Below are 19,844 nucleotides of genomic sequence, written 5' to 3'. Positions count from 1 at the left end.
CTGAGTGCTGTACAGTAGCCTATTTGCGTGTTGAGGTTACGCACGGTGACGCTCATAAATCTCGACAGGCGCACTGGGGAGCGTCCCGGAATTAACGGACGAGAGAGAGAGAGATAACGGATCCGGTGGATTTAACCGATTTCACGATAAACAGCGGGGCTTTCCGCCGGGCTGCAACAGCTGAGAGCGGCACAAGGAGCGAGGACTGACCGGAGGAAAGGACTGTTTTCCGCACAAAGCTCGTCTTCGCAGGTCGGTACAGCGGGGTTATTTTCTCTGGAGCCTCTGTTAATGTCTCTTAGTGGAAGATGCGACGTGTTGCACCAAAACAAATATATTTAAAAAGAAAAAAAAATAAAGTTTTAACTCTGATAGTTTAAACCGAGCTGAAATGTTGAGGTGTTTACCGTGACAGACAGACAGGTGTCCACCTAACGTGACTGAGGCTAATCAGCTTTAGAGTGAGAGTGTGTGAAGCAGCTGCTCAATTAAGATCTACTCTGCTCTGCTCATGAGAGAAATGACATTTCTCCTTTGCTACCTTCCCTCAGTCCTCTCTCTTTCTCTGCATCTGTCCTTATCTGACAGGATCTTAGTTTCTATCAGTCAACATCCAACATGTTAATAATCCCTGCAGACATATGTGCACTGGCCTTTATTACTCAGTATTTCAGTGCATAAATATAGATAGAAAGTCATGTTTTTTTTTACTACTTTTAACAACACATTTTGAATGTGTCTGTAAAGTGTTTTAATTATTTATTTATGCCATGTCAAAGCTTTCTAAACATTGCCAGGAAAGAAATTCTGGTCTGGAGAGACTAAATCCTACACAGTGAAGTTCTGAAACATTCATTTTTTTATTTTGTGAATGAATGACTGAAAGATTTCGAATACAATTTAATAACACATCTTTAAGGACTTGATGGGCTCTGTAGATGAATGCACAGCAGTCTCCAAACACAACAAGCAAATCAATCAGTCCATTCCTGTCACATCAAGTCAAGCTAATTTTACTCATATAGCCAAATACCACAAATCATAAAACTGATTCAAGGGTTTTTACTCTATCCTTTGAGGGTGTATAGATTGGGATCCAAGTTTAGGGATCCAAGTTTCCAAAAAAAACCCTTCCCAATAAAAATGTAGAGGATATAACCACAGTGGCCTCAGTGGTTACTATGACCATGATTGAACCTTGAATGCTCTGAAACTCGCAGAGACTTGATGTTCTTTATTGTCACAGAGTGAGATTAGTTTTCACAGCCAGCTCCTCCTGTATTCCACACATCCACACAGCAACAATACATGAAATGTACACCAGGACACACCTACATTCATACTTCTATTCACACGTATGCTCTCAGACAGACGAGTCTGAATCTATCTATCTGTTAGTGTCAGCAAGGCGTGTGTGTGTGTGTGTGTGTGTTCAGAGCTGCGATGACACAACTCCGGCAAAAGTGAGCACTTCTCCAATTTAAATGACTCGTTCATATCTGAGATTTTGGAGGCTGAATGTTTGATGCTGGTAAGTTTTTGTTTTAGATGGTAACATGGTTAAACAGTGCAGCAGGGTGGACTTAATTATGATTTTGTTCAGCAACAACAGGCTTTGAACTGGTAATATAAAAGTCTTATAAAGATTAGATAAGACAGCAGGGTTGGCCCTCGTCTTACACATAATAATTAGGCCTAAGAATATAAAATCTCAGCTAAAACATAATCTCAGACTCAGGAGATAAATATCTGTATCGTCTTAATGGTCTCCATTCAGATTTGCAGTTGCTTGACATAATTTGACTTGGACTTAAACCGCTCTGTCTGAGCCCCCCACAGTGATAATATGGACACCGCCTGGTCTCACTGGGTTGCAGGCTCTGCCTGTGTTGGCCTGTTTGTCTGGCCAGACTGAGGCCGCTGAGTCTGTGTTCTCAGTTTTTTTCCCAGTCTGTCACAGCTGTGAATTATTCTGCTGCTCTCTTTATAGTAGCAGATGGAGCCCAAGTTTTTCTCCAAGGGTTTCTCTTTCCTGACTGAGTCTTGTTTTGGTTTATTGATAATTTGGTTGGACAAGATTAAATTTAGTTTTCTGGGTCTCCCTGTCATTTTCTGTCTCTCTCAGTTCAGTTGTTCTGTGATGCATGTTATGTGTATGTTTCTGGAATTAAATGCTGATTCTCTTTCTCTTTCCATTGTGTGTGTGTGTGTGTGTAGATGAGGGGTCCCTCCATCCATGGCCTCCTCCAGGTGACCTCCAGTGACCTCAGTCACTCCTGACTGCAGGTTTAATCACTGATCCACTAGAAGACAGGGTGAGCCCTCTCAAACTAAGATACTATGTGAGACTTTTGCAGAGGTGCTTGTTCATGCTAATTTTGGCCATGTGGCTATAGCACCATCTAGTACCTTTAAAATGAGGTGAGAAGAGATAAGGTAATAATTTCAGACTAAAGGATGGTTTTGGGGTTCAGTGTGGTGTGTAACAGATGAAAACATTACAGAGGATTTTTTCCAGCAGCAGGTGTTTGATTCATGATGAAAAAAAGGCTTTTCGAACTTGTGTGTAAACTTGTGAATATCTCCATGTTACTGGCCAAATATTTTTTACATTTTCTTGTGTTTCTCCATAATGGTATTGTAGTTTAGTAGCTGATATATTGACTAGACATTAGCCAATTAGTCTATTAATGAATTTGTGGATTAACAGAATTTAAAAGAGTCACTATTTTAATTATCAATCAATCTTTTAAAGCAAAAAAGCCAAACTTTCTCTGGTTCCAGCTTCTGAAGTGGGATCATTTTTTGGCATTGTGGCTTTTTTTCACTATTTTTAACATTTGCGTGCCAGCTGATGTTGAACGTTCCCTCTCCCTTTTGCTTTGCTGCTCTGAAAACCGCTGTTTCTCAGTGTCTGTAATTACTCCATGGTCAAAGCAGCAGATGGCAGTGAACTGAGGATACAGAATAAATCCTCATTCACATCCACATCAGTGTATCTGTAACAGTCATGACTGAGTCTCAGGCATTTTGATGCTGAGATGAGAGAAAAGTAAAGCTGCTCTGTTCACAACACTTCACTTTTCATGCCAGTGAATGTACTGTGAGCTAAATTTAGTTTTTCTATTTTTAGAGCATCGCCCTCAATACAACACGTGCACACAGAAATGAAAGCTCTTATTTTGTGCTCATTTAGGCCACAGATGCACATACACACACAGAGATATGTGGCCATACATTGTACACACACTGCCATTGCTGCTGTGCTTCATGCACCAGTTAGCCTGTCTTTGCTGTCAAGTGATGCAAATGGTAGTATGTACATGATCAAATTAGTCATGTTTTATCATTTTCCTCCCTTAACCCTGATTGATTTTTGTGACTTTTAAAAATCCCTGCTTTGTAATGTCATTAGATAGATAGATAGATAGATAGATAGATAGATAGATAGATAGATAGATAGATAGATAGATAGATAGATAATGGATGGATGAATGTTGTTGTGAATTTTCACTCAAAACCTCATGGTGGCGCTAGATGAAAAGTCAGAGGATCAAAGTCAGTGGGGTTCATCCTCTGGGAACCACAAATATCTGACTAAAAAGGGGTTCAAGTATCAGCTTAATGAATTTATTGTTATGGATTCATTAATCAATAATTTAGTTTATAAAATTGAAGAAAGTTGCATAACAATTTCAAAGAGTCTAAGGTGACATCTTTCAATGTCTACGTCTTTGAGAAGCTGGAACAAGTGAATCTCTCTCTTTGATGCTGCAGATACATGTTCTCAGTTAAAAGCAACATCCTTACATTTTTAAATTTGCCATATCATTATCCTAACATCCTCTACAAATGTCATGCTTGTTTGGGTTTACATCAAGCTTAAACAGCCATCTGCATCTATCAAATGCATGCTGGGAACTGTCTCCCTGTTATTTTTTTTATTTTGGCCTGACCATCCATCCATTTACCCATCCATCTGTCCACCTATTTGCATCTACATTTCCTCCCCTCCTTCCTCCAAGATCTCCCTCTCCCTCCCTCTCATCCTCTTGTTAGAGCTGCTGAATTATTTAACATCAGACAGTGAGCTCAGCTGCTGAGCCAGAAGGAGATGGAGAACGAGAGCTAGAGAGGAGAGGAAAAGATGGAGAGAGAAGGGGAAGTATGGAGGTGTCCGACGCTGCAGGAAGTCGTGAGTCAGCAGGGAGAGAAAGAACCAGTGGGAGGGAAGACGGAGAGAGTTTATAGATAGCTTTAGGTGATACGACTGGAGAGAGTGGCGTCAAATGCCTCCTGGCGTGTTTGTGTGTGCATGCGCGTATCGATTGAGCAGAGAAGGTCATGGAGCCGAGAGGAGATTAGCAAAACCAGACTCGCAGCCAGGGGTACACGGCGTCAGAGCTAACGCCTCCTCTGAATAGAAGCTAGACAGAAAAAGGAGAGCCAAAAAAAAGAGAAAAAGAAAGGTGAAGGACAAGAGGAGCTGTTACAGTATGGGGGAGAGCTATATGTACCAACGACTCCCCTACACCAGAGGAGAGGAGGAGGGAGAGGATGAGGACGAAGAGGAGAGAGACAGGAGGATCAGGGAAAGAGTTGTCGGGGGACAAATGGTAAAGTTGTGGGTGGACATGCAGTGATTTTTGTTCTTTCTCTATAATTACAGTACGTGTGTGTGTAGTGTGTGTAGCTACTGAGTGTGTTTGTGTCAGTGCAGTTGGATGTCTGGGGATTCACTTTTGTAGGATGAATATCCTAAGTGTGTGTGTGTGTGTGTGTGTGTGTGTGTGTGTGTGTGTGTGTGTGTGTGTGAGTGAGTGAGTGCAGTTGTGTTTGTGATCATGTGTACTTATGTGGTTTATTGTAGCAGTATTTGATTTGATTGAAATTTCAATGAAGCTTTTAGTCAAGTGGTGTTTGAAATGATTCCCAAAAAACAACAATTAAAGGCAAATGTTAAAAAAAAAAAAAATCTGCCTTCCTGCGCCTCTGAAACTTACCAAGAAACATGTTAAATCCTGTTTATTTGATTTGTACAAAAAATGACTCCTTTGAACAGATTCAGGCTAACCGTTTCCCCCCTGTTTCCAGCCTTTATGCTAAGCTAAGCTAACTAGCTGTAGCTTTGGTTTAAAAGTGTCAGCAGACTGAATTTTCCTCTCAAGATTGTCACTAGATTCATGCAGGAAATAGACTGGAGTGTGTCCCAGTTCCATCCCATGTACTAAGACTGATACTAACTATGAAATGGTTTGGTGCTGGTATTTCAACGGATTTTTATTTACTCACTTGATATTGGAGCCATGGCACTGCCCATAATTTTGTCTTTTTGTAGCTGAGACTAACTTTTCCATCTCCAGTGCACATTATATGACTGATTAGTCAGTCAATTGATTAGTTGATCTTCAGAAAATTAGTTGGCAGCTAATTGATCAATCTTTTGAGTCATTTTTAATGACAAAGGGCTGTAAATCCTTCCAGTTTATCAAATGTGTGGGTTTGTTGTTTTTCTCAGTTTATGCCATTATGAAATGAATATGACTTTGCATTTTTCACTACTTGGTGACATTTAGTAGACAAAATATTTAATTGGTTAATCAATTTATAGATAATGATGATAAGTGTTAGTTGTATCTCTACATTAAATGATGCACAGCCATAAGTCACTGACAATCATGAGTCAAATTTTGACTTCATATCTTGCCAATTTTAAATTTGAAAGCTGCAAATCTAGTGAGTAAAGACACTTTTCCAGGGGGTTTTATTATAAATAATCATTATCGTCCTAATGGTCATTCACTGTCATCAATAATTTTGTCTTTCTGTGGCTTCTCCATTTCCCCTGCACATCACAGTGTGTCCATTAACAGTGCCCATTAACACTGTATACTACACACTTTAAACAAGGTTAGAATTGTGTCTTTTAAACAACTAGGGCTCAGTAAACATCCACTGAACAGGTCCTCTCATGTTTAGTAACACAGGTGAAATGTGTGCATGTGCAGATGCAGTGTGAGGAGGGGACAGAGTGGCTGCTGGAGTTGCTGACAGATGTTCAGCTGCAGCAGTACTTCCTGCGGATCCGCGATGAGCTCAACGTCACTCGACTCTCCCACTTCGACTATGTCAAAAATGAAGACCTGGAGAAGATTGGAATGGGTCGCCCAGGTAGGTCTTATTACTTTCTATTTGTTTTGTGCTTTCATGTGTTAATTCACAAATCATACAATATATACAGAGAACGTCCTCAGCATGAATAGGCTACAACACAGCGCTTGTGTGTGGTTGTGTTGGTTCAGGTCAAAGAAGGCTGTGGGAAGCTGTCAAGAGGAGAAGAGCCCTTTATAAGCGCAAGTCCTGGATGAGCAAGGTGCAGTACCAATCTGTCCTACACATACAAATATTTTGCTCAACGTTGCACATTTTCTAGAGCTGATGCTGCAGTCTGACATTCATGAGAGGAAGAATTTCCTCATAGGGATCCTTAAAATATCAAATTACTTTTTTTCATACACACTCACAGTCAAATAAGTTGAATTTCGTAACATTTGTGCTCTGACTCCCAAACGCAATATCTCACCACCAACTGAACAACAGTTTGAATACCAAATTTGACCAACTCTCAATGTGTACTTTTCCTTTGTCACAATTTCCTTTGTCATAATCTCAAACCTTAAACTTGCCTTTCTCCAGTCCAAATTCACCCCGAGAGTTTTTGACGTAAATCAGATACATAACAGCTCATATTTGAAGTAAGGTGGCAGGTTATTAATGAAATCCTGTAACACATTTCTCCTTCTGGGTCCACAGGTGTTTCCAGTGAAACGATCTGACGCCGACCCCCAGCAGCCCCTCCCTCAGGGGGCGTCATCCAGCCAGGCCCCGGCCAACAGCGAGTCGGGAGCCTCCCTTACCTGCCTGATCAGAGAGTCGGAGCTGCAGCTGTTTGAACGGCTGGGGGACGGCACATTCGGAGTGGTGCGGAGAGGAGAGTGGACTGGTCCCAATGGCAGAGTGGTGAGATGCAGAGACACAGTAGAGAGCAATATGGAGAGAAGACTGTTAACTTGTGCTTATAACATGCTATTGACTGCAAAAAATGTAGTAGTGGGTAGTTTGTTCTATTATCACTGTTCCTAAAGACTGCTTTCATCATTTTGAATTAAAGCAGTTTATTTTTTTGGTGGTTAAGTTGATATTATGTTTCCCTCTACACCTTTCTAGTTATCAGTGGCAGTGAAGTGTCTTAAAGCAGGCGTGTTAGACTCAGACGGTCTGGATGATTTCATCAGAGAGGTGAATGCCATGCATTCACTGAGCCACCAGAACCTCATCCGGCTGTATGGCATCGTCCTCACACAGCCCATGAAGATGGTAAAACACACACATACTTGTTCTCAAACATGTACATGCACAAATCCATGTAGATTGACTGTGTTACATACTTCAGCTCCAATATTCATTGCCCTACTCATTAAGGACCCACAAACCCTTACAGAACTTAGATATACAAGTCACAGATTATATAACTCTGCTGAGCTGTGTATTTTTTGATGTGTGTGTTTGTGTGTAGGTGACTGAGCTGGCCCCTCTGGGCTCCCTGCTGGATCGTCTCAGAAAGCGTCAGGGTCACATCCTCATCTCCTCTCTATGTAACTACGCCGTACAGGTCAGTTAACATGAAATAGGAAAACAGACAGGATAAAAACTTGAAGTGAAAACTCCAGAGTTCCTCTTTTCTTCAATTTCATCACATCTTTGGTGCAGTGCCCAGATGTTTGTGAAACAGTTTGGGCCAGCACTATGATGTTTTCATCCAGACTTTCTGTTGAAGTTTGAGTTATCTTTGGTTAACTCTGTGTCTGTGTGTGCACGCAGGTGGCGTGTGGCATGGCCTACCTGGAGCAGAGGCGTTTCCTCCACAGAGACCTGGCTGCCCGGAACGTTCTCCTGTCCACCAATGAAACGGTGAAGATCGGAGACTTTGGCCTGATGAGGGCGCTGCCGACACACACTGACCAATACATTATGGAGGAGGGTCACAAAATCCCCTTCCCGTGGTGAGGAGAGAGTCCTGATTCAAAAAGCTCTGGTGTTGCATTTTTCATTGTTCTTTGACATTCACACTCTTTCTTTTTCTCTGTATCTTTGTCCTTGTTTCTCTCCAGGTGTGCTCCAGAGTCTCTGAAGTCTCGTACTTTCTCCCATGCATCTGATACCTGGATGTTTGGGGTCACTCTGTGGGAGATGTTCACCCACGGACAGGAGCCGTGGCTGGGCCTTAATGGGAGCCAGGTACATACATATGCACACATCATTACTTAATATGCCACTTGAAAAATAATGGCAGCATCATCCAATTTTAAAAATGCACCAGCTGATATTCAGTTTTCAGCATGTTATTTTCTGTGAATGTGTGTGTTTGCAGATCCTCCACAAAGTGGATGTGGAGGCAGAGAGGCTGTGTAAACCAGACGACTGTCCCCAGGATGTCTACAACGTCATGCTACAGTGCTGGAGCCCCAAACCTGAAGACAGACCAACCTTCATCGCCCTCAGAGACTTCCTGCTTGAGGTAGCAAAAATGTTGAATATGAAAGGTCACTCTTGACTTAGTTTGACAGAAAATGTTATTGTCATGTCGGGTTGAGTGAGTTCACTGACACCTTTTGTTTTGTACCATAAGCCAGCTCACTTCACCAGCTCAAACTGGAGGTTTGTGATTTTGTTAGTTTGGAGTTCATCTCTCCTGCAGCATGTACTCAAATGAGTACACTAAGTGTGGTAGGAAAGTAGGGTTTGGTGAATGAGATTGGGTAAGCTCAAGCTTTTGAAGCACAAAAATTGATTAGGTTCAAATCATAAAAGGCACAGAAATCAAACACATCTGTTGAATTTCATTGATATTTTGAAGAAGACAGCCACTTCATAATTTTCACCTGTTCTAACCTCATTTACTTTAAACACTGGCTCACTCCTGGCAAGAAACTACATTCAGTGGCAGAGAAAACAGAGAACTAACCCCTTTCAACGCTTAGGCTGCCAAGTTTGTACACATTTTAATTTTAACCAAATTGACCACACAAAATGATCAGAAAGTAAACAAATTGATGCACCGGGCAAATAAAGGACAATAAGGGGAAAGAAAGTGGAAACAAATAAATCATCGTTATACAAAATGACATGAAATGTTTTTTTCTGTTTGTCTCTATGAGGCTGCTGATGATAGTAATAAGTCATGGCCACTTGTGAGGCACTTTACTCATTCTGTAAATGTGCCTGTGCTTGGCAGACAATGCCCACGGACATGAGAGCCCTGCAGGACTTTGAGGAGGAAGACAAGCTCCAGATTAAAATGAACGATGTCATCACCATCATAGAGGGAAGGTCAGTGCGTGATGTGATTTGTCAGCAAATGCATGCAGGTAGATGAATGTCACAGTGTCATTTCAGCCTAATAACTGTTGTGCACAAAGCTGCATTTTTACAAAACGACTGGTTTTGTGAGTCATTGTGTGTGTAAATGCAAAGTTAAGGTCATTCCTACAGGAGAAACAAATGCACCTCTTGTTGACACTGGATTCCTTGCATTGTGGAAAATTACTGTAATTACTGTCTTGTTACTAGCTCATAGCAATATTGTGGCTCCTGCTGATGTAACAGACACACATCTGTTTAGTCCTGTGTGTATAAACCCACAACTTAACAAGCTATTGCTTGATTTCCACTGTCATCTATATAATTGTATTCATGTGATAGTTTGTTGCACTCAGGAGTATGGTGAGACATATTATAGGAATTACTGTAGGCAAACATCAAACTAAGATGATAGGTGGTAAACAGTACTTTATACTTGTATGTATCTATATGTGTGTCTTCAGAGCAGAGCATTACTGGTGGAGAGGTCAGAACAGAGGGACACTGCGTGTCGGTCAGTTTCCTCGTCACGTGGTGACGTCAGTTGCTGGTCTGTCCGCCCACGACATCAGCCGACCGCTCAAACACTCATTCATCCACACTGGACACGGAGACACAGACCCTCACAGGAGCTGGGGGCATGCAGATCGCATAGACAGGTTAACACGGCACAGTTCAACGTCACCACTGTGGTTTTATCCATATAATTTGGAATAAAATGTTAAATAGAAGGTTTTATTCTTTAGTGTTAAAAATTTAAAATGCAGGCCTCCCTCTCTCTATAATGCTCTACTAAAATCACTGATTTTTCAACAATAAATTTGCTGATTATTTTCTTCATCAACTGTTTAGTCTATGAAACATCGTTCATATAACGTCCATGACAACTTTTCAATGCCCAGAGTGGTGACGGTAAAATTCCCATTTTTTTCCAGCCAACATTCTAAAACCCCCAAAATATTTTTAATTAATTATTCTGCAGGATACAAACAAGCAGCTCCTTGTATTTGAGAAGCTGTAACCAGCAAATATTTGGCAGTTTTGCTTGAAAAATGATGTTGTTGCATACAGTATGTAAAAACCAGCCAATCAGCAGTTTGAAAGAAGCAGAACAGTATGAGAGTATCACAAATACATACAGTTTAGAGCATAGGTTTTTCTGAAAAGGAGTCAAAAACTGCAAGTTTGGCTGTCACCCTCTATAAGATAGAGATGATATACAGTATTGATCTAGATCGGTGGTTCCCAACCTTTTGTGACCTGAAGGAGAAGGCTGTTTTGTTTGTTTTTTTCTTTCTTTTGTGTTGTATAATTTGAAAGATTTTTAAAATATCCAAAATTTCACACATTTCTTTAATTATCATGTGAGCCTTGTGAGTCATTTTAAGGTTTTCCCTTTATAAAGTGGTGACTAATAATCTAAAAAGAGTTTATTTTAAGGAACTCTATTAAATCACTGTTGCTGTTGTAACATTGCTTGTGCTGTAATTCTCCACTGGAGTGCAGCAGCGCACCACCTGAGGCTCTGCCACATTTTTTTCTGCAAGACTACAAACAACCTGAAATCCCACATCAACAATTTTACAAGCATCTGTTACAGTAGCAAAGTATGTATGGGTCAGAAACAAATTATACTTATTGGCTGCAAACATCTTTATATATAGTCCATGCTGCAGCAATTATAAATGAGGTTAGAGATAGTTAAGAAATAGATGGCTCATTTGTAGCCTGCAGTTTGTAAGTATATTCTTTATCTAAATAAGTATTAACATGAATTCACTGCTACATTAATCCATTTAATATGCTTTCTATTTTCCCCTCTCCCCTTCAGTCTATATTTGGGGAACCCCATGGACCCCCCTGATGTTCTTGGAATGGAATCAGGCATAGCAAGGCCGACCAAACTCCCCAACCGCGCCAAGAGTAAATTTATCTCAGCACTAAAGTGCACATATTCATCACAGGAGGCTTTTTTCTGACAGTGATTGTAAATGTGCCTTTTGTTTCTCTCTGTCAGAGCAACCTCCCCCTCGTCCACCTCAGCCTGCTGTTCTGCTGAAGAGTAAGTTTTTCGCACCTTGTCTTGTCTGTACCTCTACAATCTGACCTTTAAATACATGCTGCTGTTATTTTCTGACTCTGGTGTTTGCACACATGTGTGTGTGTAGAGCCATTCTACGACTTGGTGATGGATGATTACGACGACGATGACGACACCAGTGCCGCCTCTGGGCTGAAGAGGCTGGGAGCGTCCCTGGGCCTGAAGCTCCGGCCGTGGGAAGGGTCCGGGGTTCGCTCGGCCAAAAGTGAGGTGTCGCTCATCGACTTCACCGATGACAGCTTCAGCTCAACCACGCCCTCGCCGCTCACTGAGACACAGCAGCCAGATGAGGACACATTGAAGGTATCCAACAGTTAGACATTAACACAATTACAAATCTGAACTACTGTACTAGCATGTAAAGCCTAGTACTTGCGATTGGTTCTTTTTACTGTTTTCTCAATTTTTACAAACCAAAATTGATTACTTGAGAAAACAGTCAGGAGATTTACTCCAGGATGAAAATTATCATTGCTTGCAGCTTCAACTCAATCAGCTACAGCAATACAATTCTGCTTACAAACTTTCATGATTCATAATATTCTAATGATATAGGATATAGAAGTCACAGTCACACTATGCTGCAATCATAGTAAACATATCAAAGAGATTTTTCAGTTGATCTAGAGAGCTGAGCTACTGACTTTTTAAACTCTACATGCCACCAACGTACAATTTTGCAGCATTTCAAAGGACTTAAAGGCACGTCAATGACCCCCTCACCACCTCGCTCCATCTGATCTAACTGATCAAACAAATTAACTGTAGAGGGTATGGCGAGACCGTGACATGTGTGATACTACTCAACAACACATATTCTCCAAAGGCAGTGGTCCAGCCTTTGGCCTGGAAATATCATAAATCCATAGATGCACTCAAGACACATGCAGTGTGATGGATGGGTGTTCACTGATTGATCATGTGCACATTCATGCTATAGTGATTCACTTTGGGGTTTCACAATAATTCCACCTCATAGCTTTGGTCTGCCATCGATCATCTCAACCAAGCTGTGGCTTTTCGCAGTTTTGGGTGGTCTGTCCAATACTTTGATCCAGTTTGAAATATCTCAGCAACTGTTGAATGGATTGACATTCATTGACATTCCATTGGTTCCCAGAGGATGAATCCAAATAGTTTTGCAATCCTCTAGCTTTTTCTTCTAGCCCCAACATAAGGGTCACAATTGTGAGTGTAAGTAAAACATCTCAACAACTCTTGGATCAATTACCATATAATGTTGTACAGACATTCATGCCCCTCACATGATACATTCTGATAACACTGGTAGTCCCTTAACTTTTAAGCAAGAACCATCGTCAGTTTAATATTCAGTTTTAATACTCTGATCAAAACTAATGACATTCTCATTAGCCTCAGCTGCGCTTTGTGTTTTATGCCAATTAGTAATGTTAGAATGCTGGCATTTAGCTACAGCTAAGTACAGCCTCATGTAGCCGCTAGCATAGCTGCTGACTTCTAGTCTTGTGATTTGTTCACTCTTGGTTTAGTCCAGGACTCCTCACCTAAGGGTTGGACCTCTCAAAAGGGTCACACGATAAATCTGAGGGGTCATGAGATGAGAAAGAACAAGCTATTTTTTGGACTTTTGACTGATTTATGTTTTTTTAATGAAATATTGTTTAATTTTCTAAATTAAATGAAACCATGTGAGAAATTTAGAGGGGAAATACCTCTTTTGGTAACCAGAACCAGTAACAACTCATAAACATCTGCCACGCACTGCTTTTTTGTAAGGGGGTCACAAGCCAAAACCGTTGGGAATCGGTGGTTTAATTTTTAACAATATTGCATATTTTATGAACTTATCATGTGTTATTGTGTAAAATCTTAATATGAAAAGTAACAGCTGCATCAGCTGTCACATTAATGTAGTGAAGTAAAAACTATAATAAAATATATATTAGCTATTTATATTTCTTCATGAAATATAGTGGAGTAGAAGTAATTGTGAGACTATAGGTTTTACAATATATCAAATCCCTGTCATTCTCCTCCTCAGGACACTCCCTCCATCCTGGACTGGCCTCTCCCTCAGCCATCTTACGACGAGGTTACTACGGAGCTCGAGGACCAATCAGAGGACCAGGAGGTGCGATCTATCAACAAGGGACTAACAGAAGAGACCACGATCACACCTGGTGGTGCTATTGCAGGCAGGAGCGAGTCACAGTCAGCTGACCTCTTCCAAGAACTACAGAGAGAGGTAGAGACAGTAATGCACTTAGACACATATTTTTACACATTCGGATTATAGATAGGTGAGCATGTTTACTTACAGGCACTTAAAGTAACAATGCCATTCCATACTCATCTTATTTGTCTGTCAAATGTTAAACACATAGACATATATCTCATCTGGAGCAAATATTTCTCTCTGTCTCTGTTGACATAGGTGATGGTGAAGCTGCAGGTTCCCATGGCAACAGGCCGATCCCTACCCTCCTCCCCCCTTCCAATGCCTCTGGCTCCTTTGGGTCCCCACCGACAGATCTGCCTGCCTCCTCCCTCCCCCTCTTCTACCTCCACCTCCTCCTTCACCTCCTGCTTTGAGGATCGCCCAGTGCTGCCTCCTCGCAGCCCCGTCCCCCCCCTGCGTCCCTCCAAATACAACCTCTCCTCTCGCGCCACCCAACCGCAGGCCCGCTCCAGCTCTATATCCCTGGGGGACGAGGAAGACACACCTCCCCAGATCCCACCCAGAGACCACGCCTTTTCTCAGCCGGGCTCCCGCTCCTCCTCTCCCCTTCCACTGGTGCCGCCGCTGTCCTCCTCGCCTGTGGTTCTGCCTCCTCCTCCACTCTCCGTTTCGCCACGCCGGGCTTCTGGACTCCTTGGTCCCCTCCTGTCCTCCAATTCTACTTCCTCCTCTTCTCCGCCTCAAGCCACATCCCATCATACACGCCTTGCGGCTCCTGGCCCATCCACCTACTCCTCCACCTCCCTACTGGATCCTCTCACCTTTCGTGAGGGACGTGGTCTGTCCTCGTTGATTGACAGCTCCCAAAGCTCTTCTCCCACCCCACTGCCAGAGAGACCAGCTTTTCTGGAGAGGTGTGTCTCTGATATAAAGTACTGTTTACCTCATTCTCTCCCATTTGAAACCACTAAGTCAGGATAGAGGCAATTTTTAAGTCAGGAAGGGAACATGCAGTTGTTACCATATTATAATATCTTTCTTTAATTAAGCAATTTAATCAATTATCCGCAATTCTACAATCTTATTGATTCATTGATGATTTTATAGAATGATGAGAATGGTGGTTTTTATCCACTGATAATAAGGTTGAAAAATATAGATATTTGCATTGAATATTTCCACCACCATAAGTCAGTCCAAGTAACAAGACAGTTGACAAGTTCCTATGAGATTCCTGCATGTTATGTAATAAAACACCTCTGCCAGCTCATCCTAGTTGTTCCTAAAATACTAAAAAGACTGAAATATCTTGACATATTACCACAGTTTCAAAACAAAAGCTCACGTAACACCTGGAGAACAGACATCAGTCAATAAAAAGTGAGAAAGTGCCATATGACTACCTGAACCAGATTCAGTTTGTTTTGTGACAGTGTGACTGTGATGTCACCTCCTTGAGATATTTTCAGCTTATAGTCTTCTCTTGTCAGTCTGCAGGAGATTCTAGCAGTTTCTAATCTGTCCATTTGATAAAGATTTGTGTTTATTATGTCACTCAAGCTTTAATGCAAAATATAAATTCATAGATGAACATTGTTATATATTTAAATATTCATTCACACTTGGAAAATACAGTGTTAGACTTTTGTTTTTATCTGTGGGTTTTCTAATCAGATATGGGGCGGCCAACATGGCAGCAGTCAAACCCATGATGCAGCAGCAGCCTGGTGGAGCCAAACCCAATTCCTCCTACAATAACAACAACGGACGAGCTGCAGCTCCCAACATGCAACAGAAGCACAGCATCACACAGGTAGGGGAGCGTAAGAGGAAATTAACAAAATGTAAACTAAATTTATTAGAATATCATCCCATTTTTTGTCAACAATCAAACATGGTTTTATATTAAAATATTTTATGTACAAGAGGACTATTTAAAATAGAGTGACTTTTATTTTAATTTTAACAAATTACTTAATATATCTGTTAAAAAATGTTAGGATTTTCTAGGAGGTTGATGACAGTATGTGTGTGCAGAATACTGATGTGCAAAAGATCAAAAGCAAATCACTGCACACCAGGAGGCTTGTATCAGCCTCTTAAATAGCTCATATTTAGAAATTAGTTTACATTTAATCTCATCCTAAGTGATTCCTGCTGTCATCAGCAGCCAGGAAGAACAAGAATTTTTGTTGGTTTCCCCTTATGGCAGTTGTAGTGTTTAAAATACAGAGCAATCCACAAATCCAGTCATGTTTCTTTTAACTCTTAATTCTTCATTCATTATATGTGCATTTTATTATTGACAGGTGCAAAAAGCAGTACATGGTGTTACACTGGAGGAGTGTCAGGCAGCTCTCCAGAGTCACAATTGGATCATCCCTCAGGCCATAAACCATTTGAAGGTACACCTATCTATCAATCTGTCTATATTACTTTATAATCCATCTGTTATGTCTACGAGTAGATGTTGTTAACAGGTAGCAGAAAACAGAAAGTGAAAAAAAAAACATATCTACAAAGTAAACACATGGAAAGGAGTTGAAGTTTCTCCACTATTATTTCTCTCTTTTACCAGGTAAACTGATTTCTCACCACAGATGAAGTTTGATTTTCAACTCAGAGCTGTGGTTAATAAATGATTAAAATGTTCTTTATAATTCTCGGTGTTATGTAAAATTCTTAGCACCTGCAGGTGTTTTTTTTCTCCCAAAATAAAAGTTGAATTCTCCTGGAAATTCCCCATTCTTGTTTCATGTAACCACACGCAAGCACACACAGAAAAATCCTAGCCGCCTTCAGATATCTGATCTGGAATCTCAAACAGCACTTGTGATCTGATGTTAAAAATGCATGTTGAAGTAGAATAATATCAGTGACAACATGGACATGACAATTAAAAATACATACAACACAGTGCAAATGAGTAAGATCATACACTATACAATAACATGCCTTGCCTCTCTGTTCTCACTGTCTGTATTTTAGGTGGAGCAGCTGTTTCGGTTGGGGCTGCGATCCAGAGCCGAGTGTGAGGAGCTTCTGCAGCGCTGCCAGTGGAACCTGGAACAAGCCAGCAGCATCATGCTGGACACTTATGGACCACATAGAAATAGGTAAAATAAAACAAAGCAAGTAAAACATTATAATACACTTCTCACTTGGTTATAATATGCTTCAGTTACAAACAAACAAATAAAAGAGCATACCAACAAAGAAAAGGAAAAAAAACATCCAGTGTTTGTTCCCTTTGTTAAGGTTCTTATGAAAGAAAATGAACAGTATACCATCAGTACTGCTCAGTATGTCGCAGCTGTTTTTTCTCCAAGTGTACGCATCTGTGCATTCCTCATTATATTGACTGTTTTTGTTTACTGTGTTGCTGGTTTCAAATGATGCAACAATAGTTACAAACCCTCCAACTTCCTCTAACAGCACAACCACATATGGATGACAACGTCACTCCATCTGCTCCTCCCCATCGCCAGTCTGGCACCCAGACACCCAGTTTGAGTGCAGACATGCTGTATGAGCCTCTCTGAAGCATCAAATTTCCTTTAACTCAATACTGATTACTGAGTTCTTTAAGTTTGGTTGTACTTTGAAACAGTGAGCCAACATCATAACTCAAGTAATTTCCTAATCTTTCGTTTTCATTTCGCCACGTCAGATATGGTGTGCATCAGGGTTCAATTCTGGGACCACTTTTGTTCATGTTATACACCTTGGGTCACATTATCTGTAGATATGCCATCTCTTATCACTGTTATGCTAATAGATTTTTAAAGTTATTATTTTGTAAGTTTCACTTTTATTCCCTATATGTTACATTATTTTAGTTTTACAGAACAGTAACAGAATCTGGTCCTCTTTAAAGGAATCACTGGGCAGTATTGGAAATACACTTATTTGCTCTCCAACTGAAAGTTATGTGTGAAGATCCATTCCACTCATGTCTTTGTATTACATTGGAAGATGGCTTAGCTTATCTTATCTTAGCATAACATAAAGACTGGAAAGGGCCAGGCTCTGACTGGAGGTGCTGAATGTTGTGAAGAGGCAGGCTAGCTAATTCCTCCTGTTCCCAGTCTCTAAGCTTAGCTAAGCTAATTACCTCCTCCTGCAGTATGGTAATATCAGTATTGTATCATTGAACTCTTAGCTGTTTGGTGCTGGGTAACTTTTTTTACAATTGTGGTAATTTGTGCTGTCAGTAATATAAAAATATTTTTATTGCTACAGCTTTGAAAGTTTCCTCCTTTACAGCATCCTAACATCTGAATTCTCACTTTTCTGTAAACATTTCTGTAGGAGATTTGCAGTAACATCACAGATTTGCTAATAACCACATACATGTGATAACATCTCTCTCTCTGTCTGTCTCAGTAAGTGACAGCAGGAGGACACACTGAGCAGCAATCAACTGCTGACAAGCCCCCAATGTTGTTTGGATCAACACAACAATACTGAACTGCTTGGATGACTCATCGCTCCAAGGACTCAAGACATAGTGATGCTTTTAATGAATGGAGGAAAATAAGGCAGTATATGTGCCTCTCTTTATGTACTGTGAATACCTGCTACTACCTGTGTCATACACATGCATGCTCATTATTAGCTAACAGAGCAGCTTGTTGAATGAGTCACACAATTTACTTGAACCGTTGCTATTTATGTTTTTTTAAATAACATGAATAATGAGAATTTATGTTTCTGCTGATAGCTACTGCAAACCTTTAGTGGATGTGAGTTTTGCGTCTGCTGTGAATGCGTGCATGTTCAGGTGCGTGTATGTGTATGTGCAAGCATAAGCGTAGACTTCTTTACTAACACTGTAAATGCCCATGCCTTTTGCTGTTAACAAAATGATATAAAATCAGGGAAATGTCAGCTAATCATATAGTCATACTTGTATGTTTTTGTGAAAATGTACAGATAAGATGCCGTATTGTTTATGGCACTTTACTGAGTGTGTCGACACAAGTGGATATTTTTGCAGACTTGTTTACTGCTGGTCAGAAGAGGATAAACAATTTATCTAGCTATTGCAATGAATGAGACTACTGATAGCATATCGAGTATTTTAAATGTATCATTTGCGTCTTAAAGCCTTCTAGGCTTTATATAAATGTGAATCACGGATCATGGGAGGATGGGAGGACTGATATATATATATATATATATATATATATATATCTTATTGTAGGTATTAAGATGCCAAAATGGCAATCTGATAATATCTACCATCATGAATACAGGGTATTAGGCACTGAGTTAAATTTCTGCAAATTAGATATTTAATGCAACTTCAAACTGATGTTTAGTGTTTCTTCTGATGAAAATGACTGCTGTATGATAATCATAAACATATGCCGAAGAGCTTAATCGTCACTCACCTGAATAAGTAGACAACTGCTGTGTGTGAGTATGTGCATGTGTGCTTACCGCTGCAGGTAGGTGTTCTTGAAGATAGAGGCTGATCTCAAGTGTGATAATTCATGAGGAATTATCAGCAGCTATACTCATTTCTTGCAGCTTTTACTGTTTAGAGAATCCAATTAGAAAAGTAAAAAAAATTCAGAACACACACTGTGGCAGATATAATTCTTACTCATGTCTCTGTGTGTCTGTGTGCACGCTTGCATATGTTTGAGATGTGTCTTACTCAGTGGCTCAGCCGGAAGCTTTTTTAGTGACACTGTTTTCTGTGACATTGACTGCAGTATACTGTATAATTAGAGCAGATTATAAATGTAAAATGCAAATATGGTTCTCCACTGTTTTATAATAAATTTAAATTTGAGTCTTTCTCTTTTCAGAACTTCAGGTGTTCTCTGTTTATTTCATGTATGCCCTGAACATTATAATTCATTATAATTGCCCTCTCATGCCCATTTGATCAACACAACTTTGAAATAGAAGAAACTCATATATATTCACAACCACATTTTTGCTTTGATTACTTTGACAAATACATGTGTTTAGCTCTTGATTGCAACATGTTTCCTCTAAATGTCACTTTTAAATGAAGAGTTTTTGAAAAATACATTAATTGTGGTTGATACGCCTGCACTGGTATTTAATATTTTCCACAGGAAGTAAGTTCTAGAGTTCACGTAAACTGCTCCAGACATGTTTGACTAAAACTTGCTGTTAGTCGCC

The 19,844-nt window shown here is 40.3% G+C and overlaps 1 protein-coding gene across 2 annotated transcripts; it reads left to right on the top strand.

Moving 5' to 3' along the window:
- Nucleotides 1-11: 11 nt before the first annotated feature.
- On the top strand, nucleotides 12-19,503 carry tnk2a (tyrosine kinase, non-receptor, 2a). Of its 2 annotated transcripts, XM_018679308.2 has the most exons (21): nucleotides 12-252; nucleotides 2,218-2,315; nucleotides 6,009-6,171; nucleotides 6,303-6,373; nucleotides 6,814-7,020; nucleotides 7,228-7,377; nucleotides 7,577-7,672; nucleotides 7,882-8,063; nucleotides 8,172-8,298; nucleotides 8,432-8,578; nucleotides 9,296-9,390; nucleotides 9,885-10,079; nucleotides 11,252-11,343; nucleotides 11,438-11,482; nucleotides 11,589-11,824; nucleotides 13,545-13,748; nucleotides 13,938-14,596; nucleotides 15,357-15,495; nucleotides 15,992-16,087; nucleotides 16,671-16,798; nucleotides 18,069-19,503. In XM_018679308.2, the coding sequence occupies exons 3-21, from the start codon at nucleotides 6,009-6,011 to the stop codon at nucleotides 18,073-18,075; spliced, it is 3,039 nt and encodes a 1,012-aa protein (XP_018534824.1). In that variant the 5' UTR covers nucleotides 12-252; nucleotides 2,218-2,315; the 3' UTR covers nucleotides 18,076-19,503. The 2 variants fall into 2 exon arrangements, with proteins under 2 accessions (XP_018534824.1, XP_018534823.1); XM_018679307.2 differs by lacking the exons at nucleotides 12-252; nucleotides 2,218-2,315 and adding an exon at nucleotides 3,992-4,616.
- Nucleotides 19,504-19,844: the final 341 nt, after the last annotated feature.

This window comes from Lates calcarifer, linkage group LG24 (assembly GCF_001640805.2).
Source record: "Lates calcarifer isolate ASB-BC8 linkage group LG24, TLL_Latcal_v3, whole genome shotgun sequence".
Classification (NCBI taxonomy): domain Eukaryota; kingdom Metazoa; phylum Chordata; class Actinopteri; family Centropomidae; genus Lates; species Lates calcarifer.
Note: the sequence above shows the minus strand (reverse complement) of the source record. Positions and strands in the feature narration are given on the sequence as shown.